The 21,032-nt window shown below is 42.9% G+C and overlaps 1 protein-coding gene across 1 annotated transcript in view; it reads left to right on the top strand.

Moving 5' to 3' along the window:
• The window catches only part of ABCC4 (ATP binding cassette subfamily C member 4 (PEL blood group)), a 191,298-nt gene that overhangs the window by 131,215 nt on the left and 39,051 nt on the right, over nucleotides 1-21,032 (top strand). The window contains exons 23-26 of the mRNA XM_066621149.1: nucleotides 1,159-1,269; nucleotides 3,998-4,098; nucleotides 10,264-10,455; nucleotides 18,173-18,328. Of these exons, the coding sequence (XP_066477246.1) occupies nucleotides 1,159-1,269; nucleotides 3,998-4,098; nucleotides 10,264-10,455; nucleotides 18,173-18,328 (560 nt within the window). The remainder of the gene's footprint in view (nucleotides 1-1,158; nucleotides 1,270-3,997; nucleotides 4,099-10,263; nucleotides 10,456-18,172; nucleotides 18,329-21,032) is intronic.

Raw genomic sequence — 21,032 nt, 5'->3', positions numbered from 1 at the left:
AAGAAAAGAGAAATAAAAGAGAAACAAAGTACATTTGGGAATATTGTTACACAACTTTTTCTAACCTTTTGGCATTGGCTAGATTTTACCTGTTTGATTGGTTACTGAGAGTCACCTAAGCTCCTTGACCTTTCTGTTCTGTGGGGGTTCGTGAGCAACATAGTCCAGTGAGCTGACTCACAGTCAGGTTTTTTGGTTCCTGGTCAATTGTAGAAGAAAGGGAAAGTCAGCAACAGCAAAGAAAAAATGTCTGCTCTGAAATGATGCAGCACATCTTCAGGATGCTAATCTAATACAGGAGCCCCTTTAGGTGATAAGGAAGATAAAGCAGGTGGAAAAGTTAGTGGAAAATCGGGGATTTGCACCACAACCTTGCTTAGCATTTTATGGAAATTTTCTGGGGTTTTCATGGGGACTGTTGCACCACCAGGGACCCAGAACATACACATACATGTAATGTATATTTAGTAAACCCCATATGTTTGCTTTCTGGACTGTGCAGGTCCCTGGGAGGCTCACATCCCAGACAGGGCCAGTGTATAAACTATTTTGATGTACTGGTGTCTTCACATTGGAGAGGTACATGTGGTTACTTAATTAGTGTAATCATGGCAACTTGAACCAAAGAACTTCTGTGTGTACTGAAAAGTGTTCAGCCTGGAGACTGCACAATAGTACATAAAAGGAAACATTGCCAGTAGCTCATGAGAGTAAAGGGTCAAGTGCTGAAATGTTGTACTACAGATGAGCTCAGTTATGACCATATATTGTTTTTTTTAGAAGATATTAAAATATAACTTCAAGGAAAGTTACTGTGCCATCTTATATCAAGCAAAATAGTTGCCCTCATCTCATTTTACATCAGATGTGGAATTATCTGGTAGTATGAAAGACAGTGTTGTACTGTTAAGAGTTTTGCTGGACTGGTCACTGATTTCATGGCTGACCTCTTCAGATTGGTGCTCTAAGATGGTGATGATGAGACTTACAATTTTGCACATTTCTTAGGGGAAACAAACCATTTTGAGCTCAGTGGGATATACTTCTGCATAAACATGTTTGGATTGTGTTACATTTGCTTTAGTACTTGATTATTGACATTATTTCTTTCTTTGTACATTTTAAAAATCACCACCACCTGTTTCTCTCTCTTGTCAGAGGCTTGGTTCTTATTTTTGACTACCTCTCGATGGTTTGCTGTACGCCTGGATGCCATCTGTGCCCTTGTTGTGGTGGTGGTTGCCTTTGGTTCTTTGCTACTTGCTCAGAGTAAGTAGACATACAGTTTTATAATTTGATTGTGTATTATCATTCTTTCTTAATTGTTTCCAGGTTGACAACTGGGTGGATTGCTCTTGTAGATCTTGATCAGGCTGACAACTGGGTGGATTATTCTTTGAGATCTTGATCTTTCCTTCAGCCTAAGACATCTAAGAGCTACTGTTTTGCTCTGAATAATTGCACTTCAAGCTGTAGCTTTAGGCTCCAGATGTTGATCACGCCTGTGCCATTCTTGTGAAGATCAGATGCCTCCAATAACTCTAAACTTTAACTTCTTTTTTATAATCTCCTTGTTGAAACTTAATATTCTTAAAACTGGGTTTTGGGGATTAGGTGCATGGGAAGGTCAAAAGGAGTCAAATATTCTTTTACTCTTTCCTTAAGCAATCCAAAGATCTGATCCATCCATGGCCAACTGGTGGCCCTTAGTTTAGAATAATCCAGCCTCCAGGCCTATTTTACCTGGCTTCCCGTAACCATATCAATTTTAATCATTTTGCAATAAAAAATTTGCGCACAATTTAGCTACTCTACGCTTGAACATTAAACTTTTTTTGGAGTGGTGTTGCTTATCAGTGGTGGGTAGTCAGGCTTGTGTAGTCTGTTTTTTATTGGCAACTCTGAAGTCTACCCGCCGGTGCTCAGGACAAAATGGTGACTTGGGACAGCAGTGGCTATGTGGTTAGAATTAAGGAAAGGGTGCCTCTGAGCATGTGCCCAGCCCAGGAATTTGTTTTCAGTGCCAGAGCTGATCTCTCAGTCCTTTCACATACAGATCTATTCCTGGCTTCCCCCACCACCAAGTGTTCCTCATTTCAGCAGTCTAATTTTTTAAAATCCTTTTCATTCCTTTTGTTAAATAGTTGGAAGCCCTGCTGATCTACTGCATATCATTAGGCTCTGACTACCTTCTGCCCTTCCCTCTTATATCTAATACTTATGATTACAAATTACATGCATCGTTGTACAGTTCATATGTGCAGGCCAAGTTCAAGGGGAAATAGCACCTGGAAACTGTGACACCACCTTCCCATCACTGCTGCCACTTCCATCCACACTGTTATTATTTCTGTTTAGAAGTGGAGGAGGAGAGACGAAGCCTCTAAAATATTAAGGAAGTGAATTATCTCTAGGTTATGGACCTTTAGGTGCTGATTGATACTTTTTGTGAACCATAGACAGAACTACCTCAATACGACACCACAATGAAAATTTCTAGTTTCTGTGAAAAAGATATGGTATGATGATAATAAGGAGGTGAAAATTAATTGCAGTTTTAGGAACATGTTGTTAGGAGTAATAACTTCACTGCAGTTGCTAGGTTTGCTGCCTAAAACCGCACCTGGTTTAAAAGGTTCAGTACTCAAGCATGGGCTTTGGGCATGGATTCAGATTTCTGATTTAGTTCTAATGTCCAGGAAATCACCGGCTGCACTCAGATATTATGTTCTCCAACGTTCTGAGCCATGGGTTTGGAGGATAGAGTGGATTCTCAAGAAGAAAACGTCTTGATTTGCCAAACTGCAAGTTGCTATGTTGCCTAAACCAGCAAACTATGGTTCCCTTAAAACTAGTATTAAACCATTCAGGATTATCTCTCACAAAACTGTGGTCACAATGATCCCATGAATTGGGGCAGGAGGTCTGGTCTAGAGGGTAGAGCCTCCGTTAGCCCGAAGATAACATCTGAACGTTGCCAGTTCGAGGCCACCAGCAGCTCTGTGAATGGCGAGGCCTTGAAGCAGCTGACAAGCTGAGCTGAGTTATTCCACCTGCTCTTTGCTGTGAGCGAAGAAGCGTCTTGGCTGCCCTTCAAGTGAGAGATGAAGGAGCTGCTTGTCAGCCAGTGTGGGAGGCAACTGGGGGCCAGAAATGATACCAGACTGTGAAAAATCCACCTGAAATGTTGTGCGATTCTTGAAAGACAGAACCTTTCTGTTATTGTAAAAATCCCCTCCGGGGTTTAAAGATAGCCTGCCTATGTAAACCGCCTTGAATAAAGTCAGAGGAGTGATCTGATGACCAGAAAGGTGGTATATAAATACCAGTATTATTATTATTATTATTATTATTATTATTATTGCTCTTGTCTGTGCTCACCAATCAAACATCAGTAATTAAACATAATGTCTATTAAATAGAGTTTAGGTTTATGTTAATATTATAGTATTGTAAGTGGAGACTCACTTAAATTTGCTTTTTTGTGTGTAATACTTGGTAAGCCTTCTTACACTTCCCACATTCACATCATATATACATTCACTCTATTCATGCTCAGTACTCATCTACATGGACTCTTCATTTTGCTTTCAAATACATAACCTTAATGGTTGACAGATGCTTTCATAGTGCTACCATCTTCTCTACCTGTTGAACTTTTTCCTATCAATAGCACTCAAATCCTTCTACCCTTAAATTGTATGTTCTGAAAGATTTTGTTGTTGTCAGCTGAAGCTAGAGCTCTCACAACCAACAAGGCCTTAAGTACAATAATCTATGTTGAATGCAGGTTTCTGGTTGAGTATACCTGATCTTTGGTCTTATATCAGTATCATATATCTGATTATTTTAAGTGTTCTTATGGCATAATCTACAAGTTTTGCATTTTCAGTTTTGTAGAAATGAAATGACTCAGCATTTTAAGCAAAATTCAGTATTAAAAAATTCAGAATTTTGTATAACTTACTGAAACTTACTCTTGTCTTTCATCTTACAGCATTGGATGCAGGCCAAGTTGGTCTCGCTTTGTCTTATGCAATCACTCTCATGGGAATGTTTCAGTGGGGAGTTCGGCAAAGTGCTGAAGTTGAAAACTTGGTAATATGCATTTGTTCATTTTAAAGCTTTCATGAGCCTGAAATTGTTGTGTCCTGAAAATAGTCCATGTGGCCTGCCAAGTGTAACTTGGGCAATGTAGTTAAATACAGTTATCTCCACAGGACCATTTTCTGCAGATTTTTCTGAAAGTTCAGAAATTTGAAAGTGTATAATAATTATACAAACCATAGAAACAGTCAGTTGATCTTTGTATTTTATAGTGCAGTAGTCTGTACTGTCCAATTTTCTTTTCTTTGGTTATAGTGAAGTACATGACTTACGCTACAAACCTATACACCAGCGGTTCTCAACCTCTAAAGGAGTTTGAACCCAGTAGTAAGTCCTTGCGGGGGAGGGGGGAGGCAGTGACGCGATTGCCAGGATCGCATTGCTGTGAAGGGGCGCATGGGCCTGATGGGCTTGCCAGAGCCTCCTGCAGCCTCCTGGGGGTGTGGGGAGCCCTGTGCAAGCATCCACAGGGCTCCCCAAAGCTTAAAAAGTGAAAGCGGAGCTATCATGTCCTGCCTCTGCAAAACCGGAAGTGGAGCGTGATTACTTTCACTTTTTAAGCTTCAGGGAGCCCTGCAGAGTGTTGCGCTCTCTGCACTCTGGGGGGGTTGCAGCAGGGGCTGGTAAGTAAATGCCTGTCCCTGTAGACCCCTTAGTGATGCGATCCTGGGAATTGCGTCGCTCCCTACCCCCAGCCCTTAAGGGAGCATAGGCCAGGGCCCTCAGGCTGGGGTGTTGTGACGCCCCAGTTTGAGAAGCCCTGGTATACACACTTTACTAGGAGTAAGCTTCATTGAAAACAATGAGACTAACCTCTGAGTAGACATGCATAGGATTTTGCTGTTACTAGTGAACAGTTTATTATGCTGTTCATTTATCAGTTTATCATTTAACAGTTTATCATTTATTTAAACCTGCAGAAGTTAACAGAAATGAGTTCTTCATTTCTGTGAAAAAAACAAATTGCAGTTGGCAGTATGTCAGGTAGAAGATGGACCATAGGTATCTTTTGGGCATACAAGTAAGTGCTAGGAAGTGGGAAACGTAGTGTCTTTGAGCCACCCCAGCCACTACTGCTTATTTATCCAATGCTGTCTCTTCCCATCTTTTTGACCTGTCAAGTTATATGTGGAAAGCTGAAGTTATAGGAATATTAACTTCTGTTGGTTAGGGCAGGTCAGAGAACACAGCCTCCAGCGTACTCCAAAAGAGTCTTCAACCTCACTCTCTGATATATCTGCCCTTGATATTTGGATAATTTTGTTCATTCTTGATATGATCAAGTGGACTTTACTGATTACAAGTAAGGACAAGAACTATGTGGAGGCTCTTGATGAAGGGGAGAACAAACAGTGGATCCCTCCATTCACTTTACACAGGCATCCATTGGTTCTCCTTACCTAGGCAGGATTCCTGTCATACTGGACTTTCAATGAGTGAATGCCCCATACATTAGCAAAGGACCATACTGCATGGAAATTCCATGTGACCAAGAGACTGAGTGGGTAGGATGTATACATATATTGCACATTTTTACATTAAAATGTTACTGAAAACGTGATAATATATGCCTTTGACTCTGACTCTGATCCCTGCAAGGCCTTTCCCACTGTAGTTCAAATGATAAACTAGTTCATCGGGTAGATGGGACTCGTCAGCCTAGGAAGGCAGCTCATCTAAGAGAAGGAAACTCTGACCTCAAACCTCCACTGCCTTGTGGCTACATCCAGTTGTGGAAAAGGCTTCAGGAGTCAACCTCGAGGCAAAATCAGGAGCCGGAGTCCCTGAGGCAGTTCATGGCTGCACACAGTCACGTTCTGGCAACTCCTGCGACGCCGCTGGAACCAACCATATTGGCTTCTGCCTTTCCATTGGACCATTCCAGCGACGTGGAGAGGGGGGATTTGCTGCATGGGTAACAGCCTATCCTCCATACCTTCTTTACCCAGGCTTCGCGCACTGGAGAGGACACTCCAACTTCGCCATACGGCGTCGGCACAACACGGGAAGCAGCAGTTTACCGGTTATAAGTCTTTGCTCGATTGGCGTAGAGCATGACGCCAGGGGCTGCTTCCGACGGTGGGAGAGATCATTGCATCTCATTGGGCAGCTACCGCCCGCCTTAAGCTGGGCAGTCCCCAGCCAGTAAGGTGTTGCCTCGCCACGGTCCGTTAACCTCATGGGGTGCGTGGGGTTTAGGGTGAAAACCGACAAGCGGATCGACAACTCTGCACCATGCAACAGAAAACAGAAAACTACTGCCCTAAAGCTGGGCACCTGGAACGTTAGGACAATGACACCTGGCTTCTCTGATGACCTGCAAGAAATAGACGACGCACGCAAAACAGCTGTCATCGACATGGAGCTGAGCAGACTGCAGATGGACATCGTCGCCCTTCAAGAGACTAGGCTGCCAGATTCCGGATCTGTCAAGGAGAGAAATTTCTCATTTTTCTGGCAGGGAAAACCACCAAACGAAACCAGGGAACATGGCGTTGGCTTTGCGGTCAGAAATACCCTGCTGAAATCCATCATCCCACCTACTGTGGGAAGTGAAAGAATTTTGTCCCTGCAGCTCCAGTCATCAGCAGGACCTGTCACTCTCATCAGTGCTTATGCACCGACTCTGTCGTCTCCAGCAGAAGCCAAAGACAAATTCTACGATGACCTGGCCACCACTGTCAAGAAAATCCCTGTAAAAGAGCCATTGTTCATCCTCGGCGAATTCAATGCTAGAGTTGGTGCTGATAACAGTTCATGGCCCACTTGCTTAGGTCAGTTTGGCACTGGGAGGATGAACGAAAATGGCCAACGCCTGCTAGAGTTTTGCTGTCATCACGGTCTCTGTGTCAGCAACACGTTCTTCAACACAAAGCCCCAACATAGAGTCTCTTGGAGACATCCAAGATCAAAGCACTGGCACCAGCTCGACCTGATCCTCACCAGACGCTCCAGCCTTCCCAGCATCAAGATCACACGCAGTTATCATGGTGCTGCCTGCGACACTGACCACTCCCTGGTGTGCAGCAGAGTGAAACTGCAAACAAAGCGACTGTATCACACGAAAAAGGAAGGAAGACCTCGCATTGATACCAGCAAGACCCAGGATCCGAGAAAAGTGGAGGAATTTGCACGAGCGCTTGAGGAATCTTTTCCAGGCCCGTCTGACGCAAACGCATCCAACAGATGGGAACATTTCAAGAATACCGTTTACAACACCGCCTTGTCCATATTCGGCAAGAAGACCAACAAGGCGGCAGACTGGTTTGAAGCCCACTCTGAGGAGTTGACACCAGTCATTGAGGAAAAGAGGAGAGCTCAAGCAGCATACAAGGCCTGTCCCAGTGAGCGCAACCTGCAGGTCCTCCAAACTGCTCGCAGCAAAGTCCAACAGACTGCCAGGAGATGTGCTAACGACTACTGGCTCCAGCTCTGTTCCGAGATACAGATAGCAGCTGACACGGGCAACATCAAGGGGATGTATGACGGTATCAAGCAGGCCCTAGGTCCAACACAGAGGAAAATTGCCCCTCTGAAGTCTGCCACAGGCGAGGTCATCCAGGATCGGGCGCAGCAGATGGAACGCTGGGTGCAGCACTACTCTGAGCTATATTCCAGAGAAAATGTAGTCACCGAAGAAGCACTGAACAACATTGAGTGCCTGCCTGTGCTGGAAGAGCTTGACAGTGAACCAACCCTAGAAGAACTTCACGTGGCCCTGGACTCCCTTGCCTTTGGCAAGGCACCTGGAAAAGACAGCATCCCTGCTGAAGTCCTAAAATGCTGCAAAGAGATCATCGTCACTGAGCTGCATGAAATCCTCTGTCTCTGCTGGAGAGAAGGTGGAGTACCTCAAGACATGAGGGATGCAAACATCATCACGCTGTACAAGAACAAAGGTGACAGGGGTGACTGCAACAACTACCGCGGCATCTCTCTCCTTAGCGTTGTAGGAAAGCTGTTTGCCCGAGTTGTACTAAAGAGGCTCCAGGTACTTGCAGAGAGCGTCTATCCAGAATCGCAGTGTGGATTCCGAGCCAACAGGTCCACCACTGATATGGTATTCTCCCTTAGACAACTGCAGGAGAAATGCAGGGAACAACGACAGCCACTCTTTATAGCCTTCATAGATCTCACAAAGGCTTTCGACCTGGTCAGCAGAGACGGCCTCTTCAAGATTCTCCCCAAGATCAGATGTCCACCCAGGCTCCTCAGCATCATCAGATCTTTCCACAAGGACATGAAGGGCACTGTTGTCTTCGATGGCTCCACATCAGACCCTTTTGACATCCGAAGCGGAGTGAAGCAGGGCTGTGTTCTTGCACCAACCTTGTTTGGGATTTTCTTCGCTGTCCTGCTGAAGCAGGCCTTTGGAACTGCAACAGAAGGCATCTATCTCCGGACCAGATCAGACGGAAAGCTCTTCAACCTCTCCAGACTGAGAGCAAAATCCAAAGTCCAGCTGAAATGTCTGCGTGAGTTCCTCTTTGTTGACGATGCAGCTGTCACTACCCACTCTGCCAAAGATCTCCAGCAGCTCATGGATCGTTTTAGCAAGGCCTGCCAAGATTTTGGACTGACAATCAGCCTGAAGAAAACACAGGTCATGGTTCAGGATGTGGACTCACCTCCCTGCATTACAATCTCTGAGCATGAACTGGAGGTTGTCCATGACTTTGTGTACCTTGGCTCAACGATCTCCGACACTCTTTCTCTCGATACCGAGCTAAACAAGCGCATCGGTAAAGCAGCTACCACGTTTTCCAGACTCACAAAGAGAGTCTGGTCCAACAAGAAGCTGACGGAACATACCAAGATCCAGGTCTACAGAGCTTGCGTCCTGAGTACACTTCTGTACTGCAGCGAGTCATGGACTCTTCGCTCACAACAGGAGAGGAAACTGAGCGCTTTCCACATGCGCTGCCTCCGACGCTTCCTCGGCATCACCTGGCAGGACAAAGTTCCAAACAACACAGTCCTGGAACGTGCTGGAATCCCTAGCATGTATGCACTGCTGAAACAGAGACGCCTGCATTGGCTTGGTCATGTTGTGAGAATGGATGATGGCCGGATCCCAAAGGATCTCCTCTATGGAGAACTCGTGCAAGGAAAGCGCCCTACAGGTAGACCACAGCTGCGATACAAGGACATCTGCAAGAGGGATCTGAAGGCCTTAGGGATGGACCTCAACAAGTGGGAAACCCTGGCCTCTGAGCGGCCCGCTTGGAGGCAGGCTGTGCAGCATGGCCTTTCCCAGTTTGAAGAGACACTTTGCCAACAGTCTGAGGCAAAGAGGCAAAGAAGGAAGGCCCAAAGCCAGGGAGACAGACCAGGGACAGACTGCACTTGCTCCCGGTGTGGAAGGGATTGTCACTCCCGGATTGGCCTTTTCAGCCACACTAGACGCTGTGCCAGAACCACCTTTCAGAGCGCGATACCATAGTCTTTCGAGACTGAAGGTTGCCAATACAAATATGCCTTTCAGTTTGCAGACAGTTGTCCTGTACTACCTGGCATGCCTCCCAGTAATCATTATATTAAATATTTTAATCAGGTATCAGTTTGTTCTTATCTTGCAGAGTACTTACTGATTTTGAAAAAAGTTGGTAATTGAAAGCAGTCTTATAGCTTGAATTATTACCTATAGATTAAAGCAGTACATAGTTGTTAGTTTGACAAAGTGAATTATTTGTTGCTTTCTAAGGCATAAGTCATCCTGCTATAGAGTAGGAATTGAACTGAAACCAAGAAGGTCCGCTTGAGGTCCCTATTTAGCTATAGACACATTCAGAATGTCCTGTTTTGATATCTGTAAAAGGAGAATGATGCTGAACTGGGATTTGGGTAGATTTTAAACTGTAAAAGTAACATACATCTTCAGGCATCACAGTACCTTTCCATGGTCCATTTGTGAAATCTGGAAATAGTTATCTGAAGGAATGGTGAATGTCTCTGTGTAAAAGTGCACTGTTCTGTCATTGGAAAGGTAGACATGGTGGTTGCTGGGTGGGAAAAGGGGAAATGAATGAGAGAAAGCATTTGGGTTGAAAGTGAGCCTGGTAATTTTGAATCCAATCGTGGAGACCTGGAAAAAAATTATCAGCTTTGTAGCTGCAGTGTTGCTGATGTCAGTAAATGTATATTCTTTTTCCCCAGATGATATCGGTAGAACGAGTAATGGAATACACAGAACTTGAGAGGGAAGCACCTTGGGAGTCAGACAAGTGTCCACCCCAAGAGTGGCCGAGTGAAGGTGTAATTGCATTTGAAAATGTGAGCTTCGCTTACAGTATAGATGGGCCTCTAGTTCTAAAACATTTATCTGCTGTAATCAAATCAAAAGAGAAGGTATGTATTTACATTCTTTCTTTTGTCATTGAGCTAAAATGAATCTTGTGGCTCTTGAGATCAGGCTTATCAGTGGCTCTGTACCCTTGACATAAAACATATATTACATCTTCAGAGGTAGAGTTTGTCTTCAAGAGTAGATATTCTGTAAGTCTTTGCAGAATGATGTATTTGAGTGAAAACTTATGTGAGTGAATGGGTAATGGTTGCAGACATTGGCTTGGATTCAGAGAAGTCCACATGTATACAGAAAGTGCTTCTATATACCCGTGGTGTAGTGGCGGCTGATTTTAGTGTCCTCTGGTAGTCCCTATCTCCATGTGAGGTGGTGTTTTCAGGATCCCTGATCTTGGCTGGTTGTGGGTGGTTTTCTTTTTTCTTTTTTAAAGTGGCGAAACTATTACCAGAAGGATGAAGCTGCAAAACTCTTGTGTCCAAATAGAAGTAGTTTTGCATTTCTTTGAATCCAAGCTAATATCGCAAATACAAGAAAAAAAAATCTACAGTTTTAAACCCATCTATACTTGTAGTATTATATTGTGCTGGGGGGCATGGAAAATGGAAAAAACAGATGCCAGAATTGAGGGCAGACGCTTGTATATCTCTCCATTAGGGATAGCCAAGGAGCAGTGGGTTTTAATTTAGGAAAGTAGTGCACTATTACATTTAGAGCGCAGTCCTAAAGTGCTCTTGGGCAGGTGCAAGTCCGTTGCACCGGCCCAGGGGTGTCGCAAAAGTGCCCTAAGGTGCCCCTGTAGGAGTCAGGAGGCCAGCGCACAGATGTGCACCAGCCCCCAGAAGCAAAATCCAGCCTCGGCTGTGCCGGCAGGAGATAAGTCCGTGCTGGCCATCAGCCTGCTGCTGAGATTTGGGAAGGGTGGGTAGACTGCGCCAAAGAGGAGGGTTATGCCAGCATCTGACACTTAGGCTGGATCCTAACCCCCCTCCTGGGCAGCCTGGCATAGCACCGGGCTGCTTGGATCTGTGTCACCTATTTAGGTAGTGCAAATCCGAATAGCCCAGTTTGGTCCTCCGCCGCATTACTCGGGTTAAGGGAAATTACTTCTTCCTGCCCCAAATTGTGCCACTGTTAGCCCTAACCCTGCTCTGGATACAACACACGCCAGTTGGCCTGCCTGCTCCAGGGAAGGTTAGGATTGGGCTATCAGAGGGTTCAGAAATTCAGTAGGCTGCCTAGGTCGTTTATAGAGTAACATTCACTGAAAGTATTCAGGAGCAGTAGGACAAGCATCTAATGGCATGAATTTTTAGGATTAGGATATTCTTTCTGTGAATTGTGGATTAGTTAAATTGTCCTGTTGGGTACTTTCTGTGATTGTTGTTTCTGTGTTTCTAAAATGCATTCTCATCCCTAAATTCTCAGTTGACTTCTCAAAAAGAATAATGTTCCCTTCTAAAAAAAATCTAGTGTGTCTTTATTGCACAGAAATGACTTCATGGGAAAAAGATGGGTGGGAGTTGAAGCTCTTGAGGTTTTGTATGGCGTGTCTGTTTATCTCTCTCATACTTCTACTTGCCTTTGGGCCAGCTCTCTTGCAGTGGTAATAAGCCAGTCTAATAGTGGATAAGAAGATTTACATTTCATGGAAAGAAACAAACAAAATAAAATATGGGAAATAAGAGAGAAAGTATGTTGCTTAGACAGTCGTTCTATGCTGCCTGAATATTTTTATTTTCTTTGATTTATTTTACTTAGTATTCTTGCCAGAATTATACTACTATTGGCTGTGCTGTTTACAAACAGCTATTGGCTGTTGTAAAGTGCACTTGCTCTCTCTAAAGCATTTCCTAATTTCTATCAGAGGTATTCATTTTACAAGGTCACTTTTTTTTAAAGGAGTAGTAAGAATTGCATTCTGTACTTACCTACATCTGCGCAGCAGCCTTTCCTGTGATCTAGCTTTTAATAATAGGGAAAAAGATTGTTCTTGTTCTTGAGATCTTTTGTTTGGACTAGTAAATGACATGCTTTTTGAAAAATATAATGAAAAATCATGTTTTTGGCCATAGTGTTACCATTCTGTACTGGCAAAATAGATGCATGTACAAATACATTAGGTTTGTGGTTTTTAAAATAAGAATTACCATTTTTGTGTCTTCTAGAGAGCCAGGGTAAGTTAATATTATTATTATTATTATTAATTAAAAAATTAAAGTAGTTTTAAAATTACTGCCAGTGTAAGAAAAGGCCCCAAATACTTCATGGGGTAGGTAATGCCATCTCTTGATCATTTTAGTTACCCCTTTCTGTATGTTCTATTATGACCCCATGTAAATATTTCCTGCATATATCCGCATATTGCCTTCAAGTTTCAGACCTCAAGCTTTACCTCTAAAGTATGTAAACCATCTTTAAACTGTCTCTAATGCTTAATCTCATGCACTAATCATATATTGCAGAAAAACGTAACTAAGCCCTGACATCATCATCTTCATTATTATTATTATTATTATTATTATTATTATTATTATTATTATTATTATTATTATTAACAACAGTATTTATATACCGCTTTTCAACTAAAAGTTCACAAAGTGGTTTACAGAGAAAAATCAAATAACTATTCATAAGAACATAAGAAGAGCCCCACTGGATCAGGCCAAAGGCCCATCTAGTCCAGTTTCTTATATCTCACAGTGGCCCACCAAATGCTTCAGGGAGCACTCAAGTCAACCAGACACAACCTGTATTCTGGTGCGCTTCCCTGCATCTGGCAATCTGAGATAGCCTACCTCTAAAACCAGGAGCTTGCACATACCTACCATGACTTGGAACCCATGATGAACTTTTCCTCTGGAAATTTGTCCAGTTCCCTCTTAAAGGCATCTATGCAAGATGCCATCGCTACTTCCTGTTGCAAGGAATTCCACAGACTTATTACATGCTGGGTAAAGAAATATGTTCTTTTGTCTGTCCTAACACTCCCAGCAATTTTAGCCGATGTCCCTTGGTTCTGGTGTTATGTGTGAGAGAAAAGAGCATCTCTATCCACTCTATCCATCCCCTACCTGATCTTCCCTTTGTTTCAGCCACAGCACTGTACACTTAAATTCCCAAGTGGAATTTGTGGAAGTGGTGCTAACACCTCCCTTTTCTGTGCTGCTCCCCTTGCTACATACCAGAGAAATCATAACTGACTTACTCACGGCAGGCATTATGTTTGCCCACTTAACACAGCGCCTGACACAGTTTGTTTGTTTGTTTGTATGTGCGTGCATGCATAAAAAACCAACCATTTATTCTCCACCTTTCTGCCTCTGAAAAAGCCCCCAGAGTGACTTACAACATTTTGGTATAATGAACCCAATTGAAAGAGAGTATTAATTAAGAAAAGAAAAAAAAACAACAACAACAATGGGGTTCTTGATTCTTGATTTAATTTACATAGACAAAAATAAAAAAGGAAAGGTATGTTTTGGGGAGGCAAATTTTTGGTTGCAAACTTGATGCAGACTCCTCTTCATAGGGAAAAGGTTTTAAATACTGTAATGCAGTCATTTTAATTTGATTTTTTTCTGATATTTAGTTAGAACAACCCCTTTAAAGCCCTTTACAACTTAGGGCTGAGATAGCTTAAAGATGAACTTCTTCCATATGGGGCAGCCTGCCCCCTGAGGCCATCTGGGGGACCTCCTACAGGTGCCACTTGTTTCTAAGACTTAACTGGCACCAACAAGAGACAGGGCACTTCAACTATGGAACTCTTCCCCACTGAATTAAGAACAGAATCCTTCCTTTTGACCTTGCAGTGGGGGTTTAAGCCACAACAATGAAGTTTCTTCATTATTCAATTTCTTCCTTTAAAAATTACTAACAGCCCAATCCAAACTAACAGTTGAACTGACACACGCTGTTGAGTCCCCCATACAGGCTACTGAGTATCACAAATGGATCATAAGGCACGTTTGCGCTGACTTAGGAATTAGCTGGACTGGTGCAGAGGCCTGTGCCAGCTTGCTAGGACCAAATTCGGCTCCTACAGCAGTTGGAGGGGATACGTTTGTGCCGGGCAGTGCAGGGGGTGGGAGAGAGTGGTAGGAGGACATTCTGGGGTTGAGGAGGGGTGTTATTAGGCAGGAGGAGGGTGGAACAGACCAAGCTCAGAAGGATGGTGGGATCGTTAGTAGCAGTGCATGTTGAATTCAAACCCCAACTCCCAGGCTGGGCTACTCGGCTGGTGCTAAATAGCTGGTGCTGATCCAAGTAGTGTCATAATGCAGACTGGGGCTTAACATGGGGGTAAGGGTAAAAATATCCCACTACCCTTAAGTGACCTCCGGCAGCCTCCTAATCTATGCTGCATATAGCGCAGGCCACTGCAGCCTGGCTATACCAGCACAGGTTAGGATTGCGCTCTAAATTGGTTTATTTTATGGTTGCACTATGTCGATTTTTCACTGTACTTACTGGCAATTTTATTGTTTTTAGATGCTGATTGTCAACCACCTTGGTTTTTTGATTGTCCTAATAGAAAAGGATATATGTTTTAAAATAAATTTCAAGTACATTTCCTGTGCCCATCTTCATACTGGCATGATAAATCTGTGGGTTTTAAAATGAATAAAAATTCTGCATAATGGTAGAATGCAGTCTACCCCTCGATCCGACCCAATCCAGCCTTAGTGTGTAGGCGCTCCTGTGCCTATATAATTTGTTTGTCAATCCTTTTCAAGAACACAATTTATAAAGGAAGCAAAAAAATGAATTGTACTGTCCTAAATTCCATGTTGCCTTTCACAGCTCATAGTCACTTTGCCCAAAAAGATAAACCATCTTTTGTCATGCTCGGTTTGTGCCTTTTCATTGGATGCCAGCCTGAAAGAAGAATTTTTGACAATGAACTGAGCAGCTGCATTTTTATTTTAAGTATCAATTTTTATAAAGTCCTTTTATGCTGCTAATGCTGTACTGTACATCAATGACATCAGAGGAAACACTTGAACTCTTTTGTTCTTATATCAAATTCTGCATGGTGGGTTGCTCATTTCTTTTCGTTTGCTCATATAGCATTTAAATTCTCAATCTGTGATTCTGAAGGAAGTCACTCTCATAAGTATTGTTTCAAAAATCCTTGTGTGCCCCCCCACCCCTCTTTTGTTTTCTGTTTACAATCAGACCTGGAGAAAATAAGATATTTTCATTCTTTTAAATATCTGCTTTGCTCTCTTGAAGCAAAATAATTATTTAAAAGAGAGTTCCATCTCAAAGAGCCAAGAAAATTCCACCTTCAGACATTCAGAATTGTTCCTGGTTTGGGGTGTTCTCTGGGATGGAAAGGTCCAGTGCGACTTGACTTGAGTCATGTCTAAAGTCAACGCCCCTCTGTGACTCGACCCAAAAACGAGTCCTAATGGGGACACTTTTTGTGTCACCAAGTCACCCTTTCATGATAGGACTTGAATCTCTCCCCCTTTAAAAAGCCCACCATGGGAAAAAAAATGGGACTGCTGCCAAGGGGTGTGTGTGTGTGAGTTCTGATTAAACACTTTCCTGCTTTCCCCGCCCATCTGTAAACAGGGCAGGAGGGGATAGGACAGACTGCGAGAGAGTTGGGATGGAGGAGGGTCATGTGCAACAGCTGCAAGGCTTATCAGGACGACCCAATCCATTGCAACCCTACTCAGAAGTAGTCCCACTGCAGCCAGTCATTCAGTGAGAGTTCCCCCTCCCAATTAACAGAGCCCATAGAAGCCACAAGGTGGGAAAGAGTGATTACTACGAACTGCCTTCCTCTGCTTCCCCACCTCTTTTTTCCCCCTCCAGCCAATCCTAAAGCAAGAACACCCTTGTGCTCCTCCTCCTGCCCTCCTACACTTCCCGAGTGCTGAGTCATGGGCCCTCTGACTCGAGTGTTTTCCAAGTCTTACACGAATCAGCAAAAAACATGCATTTTCGTGTTTCGGGTTTGAGTCATCCAAGTTGAGTTTCCAACCCAGGGTGCTCTCTTCACCTCAGTGCAGTTTATGACATGATTTGTCAGCTCTTTGGGCCTGCCTGTGGTCTCTCCCCAGCTATGATCCCCAGGAAATAATGTCTGAACAACCTGTAAGAGCATGTTTTTACAGGTGTGCATTTCTGACTACTTTTGTATTGCTATTTTGTTTAACAAAGTTTTGAAAGAGTCATTATCCAGGAAACAAGTGATTTCTAATACATTCAGGTTTTCTGTTGTAGAACCTGAGGTAGTACAGGTGTGTGACCCTTAACAACTATTCAGCCAGCAACAGATCACATATGCGACAGCCGCCACTGGTCAGAAGGTTGCACTCCCCCAGCCTCTGAAGCTGAAGAAAGCTCATCTCTGGAGGCTTTTCTGAGCCTCCCAGAGGCAGCACATGTTTACACGCTACCTCTGCAAGGCTCAGAATGCCCTATCGCGCAAGAATCACAATTTCCAGTTTCCCAGAGGAAACCGGAAGTTGCGTCTCTCGTGCGATTCCAGTATTCTGAGTCTTGCAGAGACTGTGTGCGGAAGCGTGCTGCCTCTAGGAGGCTCAGGAAACCTTCTGGAGGGGAGCGGAGCTTTCCCTCGCCTTGAAGGCTTTGCATAGCGTCAAGCCTCACCTGACAACAGGAATGCCGTTCTACATCCCTGTTGTTAAGCGGTGCACGACTGTATTGGTAAAATACTGGATATTCCTAGTTTTTTCAGATTGCTTTTAGGACATATGTATCGTTCTGTGTTTGAAGTAAGTACGATTATCAGAATCTGGCAAGAGATATTCTAGAATGTTCCACTCCACAATGTTTCAAGGTCATAACATAACAGGCACATACACTAATTTAGCAGAAGCCCTTCTTATTTCCACTAGTTTTGTACTACTCCAAAAGATATTTTTTTCAAAGCAACTAATGGAAAATCTTTATAAATTACTGATAATTTTAAAAATGTTTAGTTTTACTGAAATAACTGCAATCTGTAAATTTCAAATGATGGTATAAGAATGTATTTTGCTTTTTATCAATTAGCAAGTGTCAAGGGACTGCTTTAGGCCTACCCACTCAGTGACAGAACTAGAAATAGAGCCTGTGCTGTTATGGTAGATTTATAATCTAGAATTAAATGAGCCTGCATTCTGACTCAGTAGTCTTGGGCTAATATCTTTTTAGCCTCAGTTCCCCATTTTCATAATGGAAAAACCAGTGACCTACCTAAGAGATTTGCTCAGGGGTTAGACGAGAAAAAAGGAAATGTTATTCCTGTCCCAAAGAAAATGTTAATAACATTTTATAACCCACCCCATCCCTGAAGGGTCAGGATAGGCAACAATAAATTTGAAACAAATATAAAATTGCATTAAAATTTAAGATCAATTTAAACAGCTGAGACAAGACCATTGTGCCTTAAGGGATAGGGTGAAAATCTTAATAAATGAAATAGATTCTAGCTTCTTAGATCTTATTAAGAGAGAGCTTTTGTTTTGTCCATTTCATACTGGAAGGAAACAAGCTGAAATCTTTAGGCCTGATAATGATGCTGTATTGCTCAGGTGTTTTCAGATATTACTGGACCATTTAAACATAATGACTTATTTGTAGTGATCTGATTCTCTATCTCCCTCCCTTATCTTCTGATAGGTGCCTTGTAAATCTCTCCCAAAAGAAGTAAAATGTGCAAGATAATTAGGAGCACTGCATAAGAACAATGCTCTGCTTATCAATACAGAATATATAAGTCTGTGTCTTTTTCTCGAGGTTGGAATTGTGGGAAGAACAGGAGCTGGAAAGAGCTCTCTAATAGCTGCTCTTTTCCGGTTGGCTGAGCCCCAAGGAAGAATTTGGGTTGATAAGTATTTGACATCACAACTAGGACTTCACGACTTGAGGAAGAAAATTTCAATCATACCTCAGGTACGGTCTACTTTGTGTATCAGTACATTCTAGAAGTCTAGACTCCTCAGAAACCTTGTATTCACGATGTTTTCTTTATCTTTATTCTACACCCTGTTAGTAGTATTCAGGAATCCTTAATATTTTCGTGTGCCTTTTTTTTTTTACTTCATTTCTGTTTATGTTAATCCTCTTTTCCCTGAACATTGACCAAAAGTGAAGTTACATTATTATGGCTATTTTAACAGTTTCATTATCTGCATTTCTGTTCTGCCCAAACAGTTTTTCATTTGGGGCATTAGTTATCACCACAGATGGCATTTAGTTTGCAGGCTAACGAAGGAAGGTGTTCAGAAAGAAGGACATAGGATGAAAAGGTTAAAATCTTGCTAGCTGAGTTGCTTTGGTGTTTGCCTCTTCCCAGTTGCTGCTCTTCTATTAGTGCAAAAAGTGGCGATTTATATGGTCTGTATCTGAAGACCCATGGGCAAAACTCCCATAACCTTTCTGCCTTCTCCTGCCCGCAGCAGTCCCCTATGGCCCAAGAAAATTCAGGGCCCAGTCCTATTCAACTTTCCATCTCCAGTGCTGCCATGTGTTGCATCCTGCAGTGAGGGGGGCAGTCCCAGAGGCTTACTCAAGGTAAAAGAATTTTCCATCCGGTGAGGGGAAAAGACAAGACTTCACTGTGGTTAGGGCCTCTATTCAAGTCAGTCTGATAAGTCAAGTCAGTCAGTCTTAGTGCTCTTGCTGGCAGGAAGCAGGGTAGGGGGGACAGAGTAGGGCTCTGAAGACCAAGAGCTGAGAAGCAAAATGGACAACACATGAAGAAAAAGGGAACTTAAGTTGTGAACTTGAGGAAGGAAAATGGTCCTCCCCTTCAGGGCTCTGGACAAGAGGGGCTTTATATTATGGGCAGAAAGAGCTGTAAAGAAAAATAAGGGCCGGGTAGAGCAGGCCTCTGGGTCATTATATTTGTATATATATTGTGATAAATTGCCACGTTTTCCCCAGAAAAATGGAAAGGGGGCTACTCATTTTGCTGTTCTTGTCTGTTGCTTTTTAACATATGCTGTGACTTAGACTCAGCCCAGGAATCTGCATGTTAGACTGATTTACATGATGTGTGAAAATAGGCTGCCTACTGCGCCACAGGTTGTGGGGCAGGGTGTGTGTGTGTGCCACAGTAATTACCTTTATTTGGCTTTTTTTGCCATTGTATTTTTAAAACCACTATGATAAAAAGTTTAGAAAGCAGAATGGCTCTCTGAAAGCCCTCTTTGGCTTATCCTTCTTCCCTCTTTGTTCAAAAACAAGGCAAAGAAAGAGGTAGGTATGCCATTACTAGCAAAGAAATACAATTGGATTGCAGCCTAATGCAGCCTCCTTTTTTGTTTCTGAACACTGAGGGCTTCATTAATGCACAGTAGTGCTACTGAGTAAAGTTGGTGACCTTTTTGTGTCTAAAAGGGACTTTACATGGACTTAAATTCTTCTGTCTTTGTGTTTGCACAATGTTCTTTTCTCTTGAAAATGGACGATCATCAGTTCATTCAGTGACTGCTGAGTTTTGAAAGCCTTTTTCCAGGCTATTTCAGGTGCATTGCAAAATACCAATCCCTGTTCAGCAAAATACATATCTGAGAGGTAGAAAGTCCTATGAAGTGTATTCGGTTTTCATTCCCTGGAGATATTTATTGTTGCTTACATTATTGATGCATGAACTTCCTGGTATGGTATAATTAGTTTTTTTTAAATGTGCTTTTTCTCCTAGTTTGCCAGTTCTAAGTAAGGTTTTAGTCAAAAATCCCTTGAGAGGTTTACTTTCTAAAGGCTGGCAGGTACAATTACTTTGCAGGTGAAAGAAGTCTTGTTTTTCTACTTTCTAGAGGGCACAAAAGCAAGTAACCATTACATGTTTTGGATTTGAAAGGTGGCGAGGATGTTTAATCAGGAGTTCAGGCATTATTTTGCCATGTATAATACGTTTCTGCTGGACTTGATTTCTTCGATCTACTCAGATTGAATGATGCCTACACGTTGTAAAACTCTCTTCTACCCTCTTTCACACAAATTCACCCCTCTCCTCCCTTTTAGGCATTGGCCATGCTGTAATGTTGCATATGCATCAATGCTGATCCTAACTCTTGTTGACTTGAATCCAGGGTTCTTTGTGGCCTTTATAGGCAAGCAAGGTAACTGTGCCTATAGAGATCTACATCTCAGGAGCCTTCTAAAAATTAAAAAAGGTGGGAGCTGGTACTTGTATTCTTCCTACCAAAAGAGTTATCTTTGCACTATAAGGGACTAAGGCAGTGGTTCCTAAACTGTGAGCTGTGTCTCCCCAGAAAACTGTGGGAACCAGCCAGGGGAGCTGCAGAATCCTTGTGAAAAACCTGCTGCCTATACAGTGTGATTGTAGCCCTAACAGGGAGCTGTGGGTAGTGGCCCAGTAGGTCAAGGGAGCTGCCAGTCAAAAAAGTCTGGGAACTTCTGGACTAAGGCCTTTCCACTCAGTTTTGTTTTGGCTAGCACCTGAGAATCATCTTAAGAGTGCTAAATGGCTAAATAGATGCCGATTAGGTGCTTGGTTTCACTGATGGTCTATACGAGGGTTAATAAAGTATAGTCCAGGCAAGATAGAGGTTCTGTTGGTGGGTCATTCAGTTGGCCAAGGATGTGGTATTCCATCTGGTCTGGATGGAATTGCATTTTTCCTTAAGAA

This window comes from Tiliqua scincoides, chromosome 3, assembly GCF_035046505.1.
Source record: "Tiliqua scincoides isolate rTilSci1 chromosome 3, rTilSci1.hap2, whole genome shotgun sequence".
NCBI lineage: Eukaryota > Metazoa > Chordata > Lepidosauria > Squamata > Scincidae > Tiliqua > Tiliqua scincoides.
Note: the sequence above shows the minus strand (reverse complement) of the source record. Positions and strands in the feature narration are given on the sequence as shown.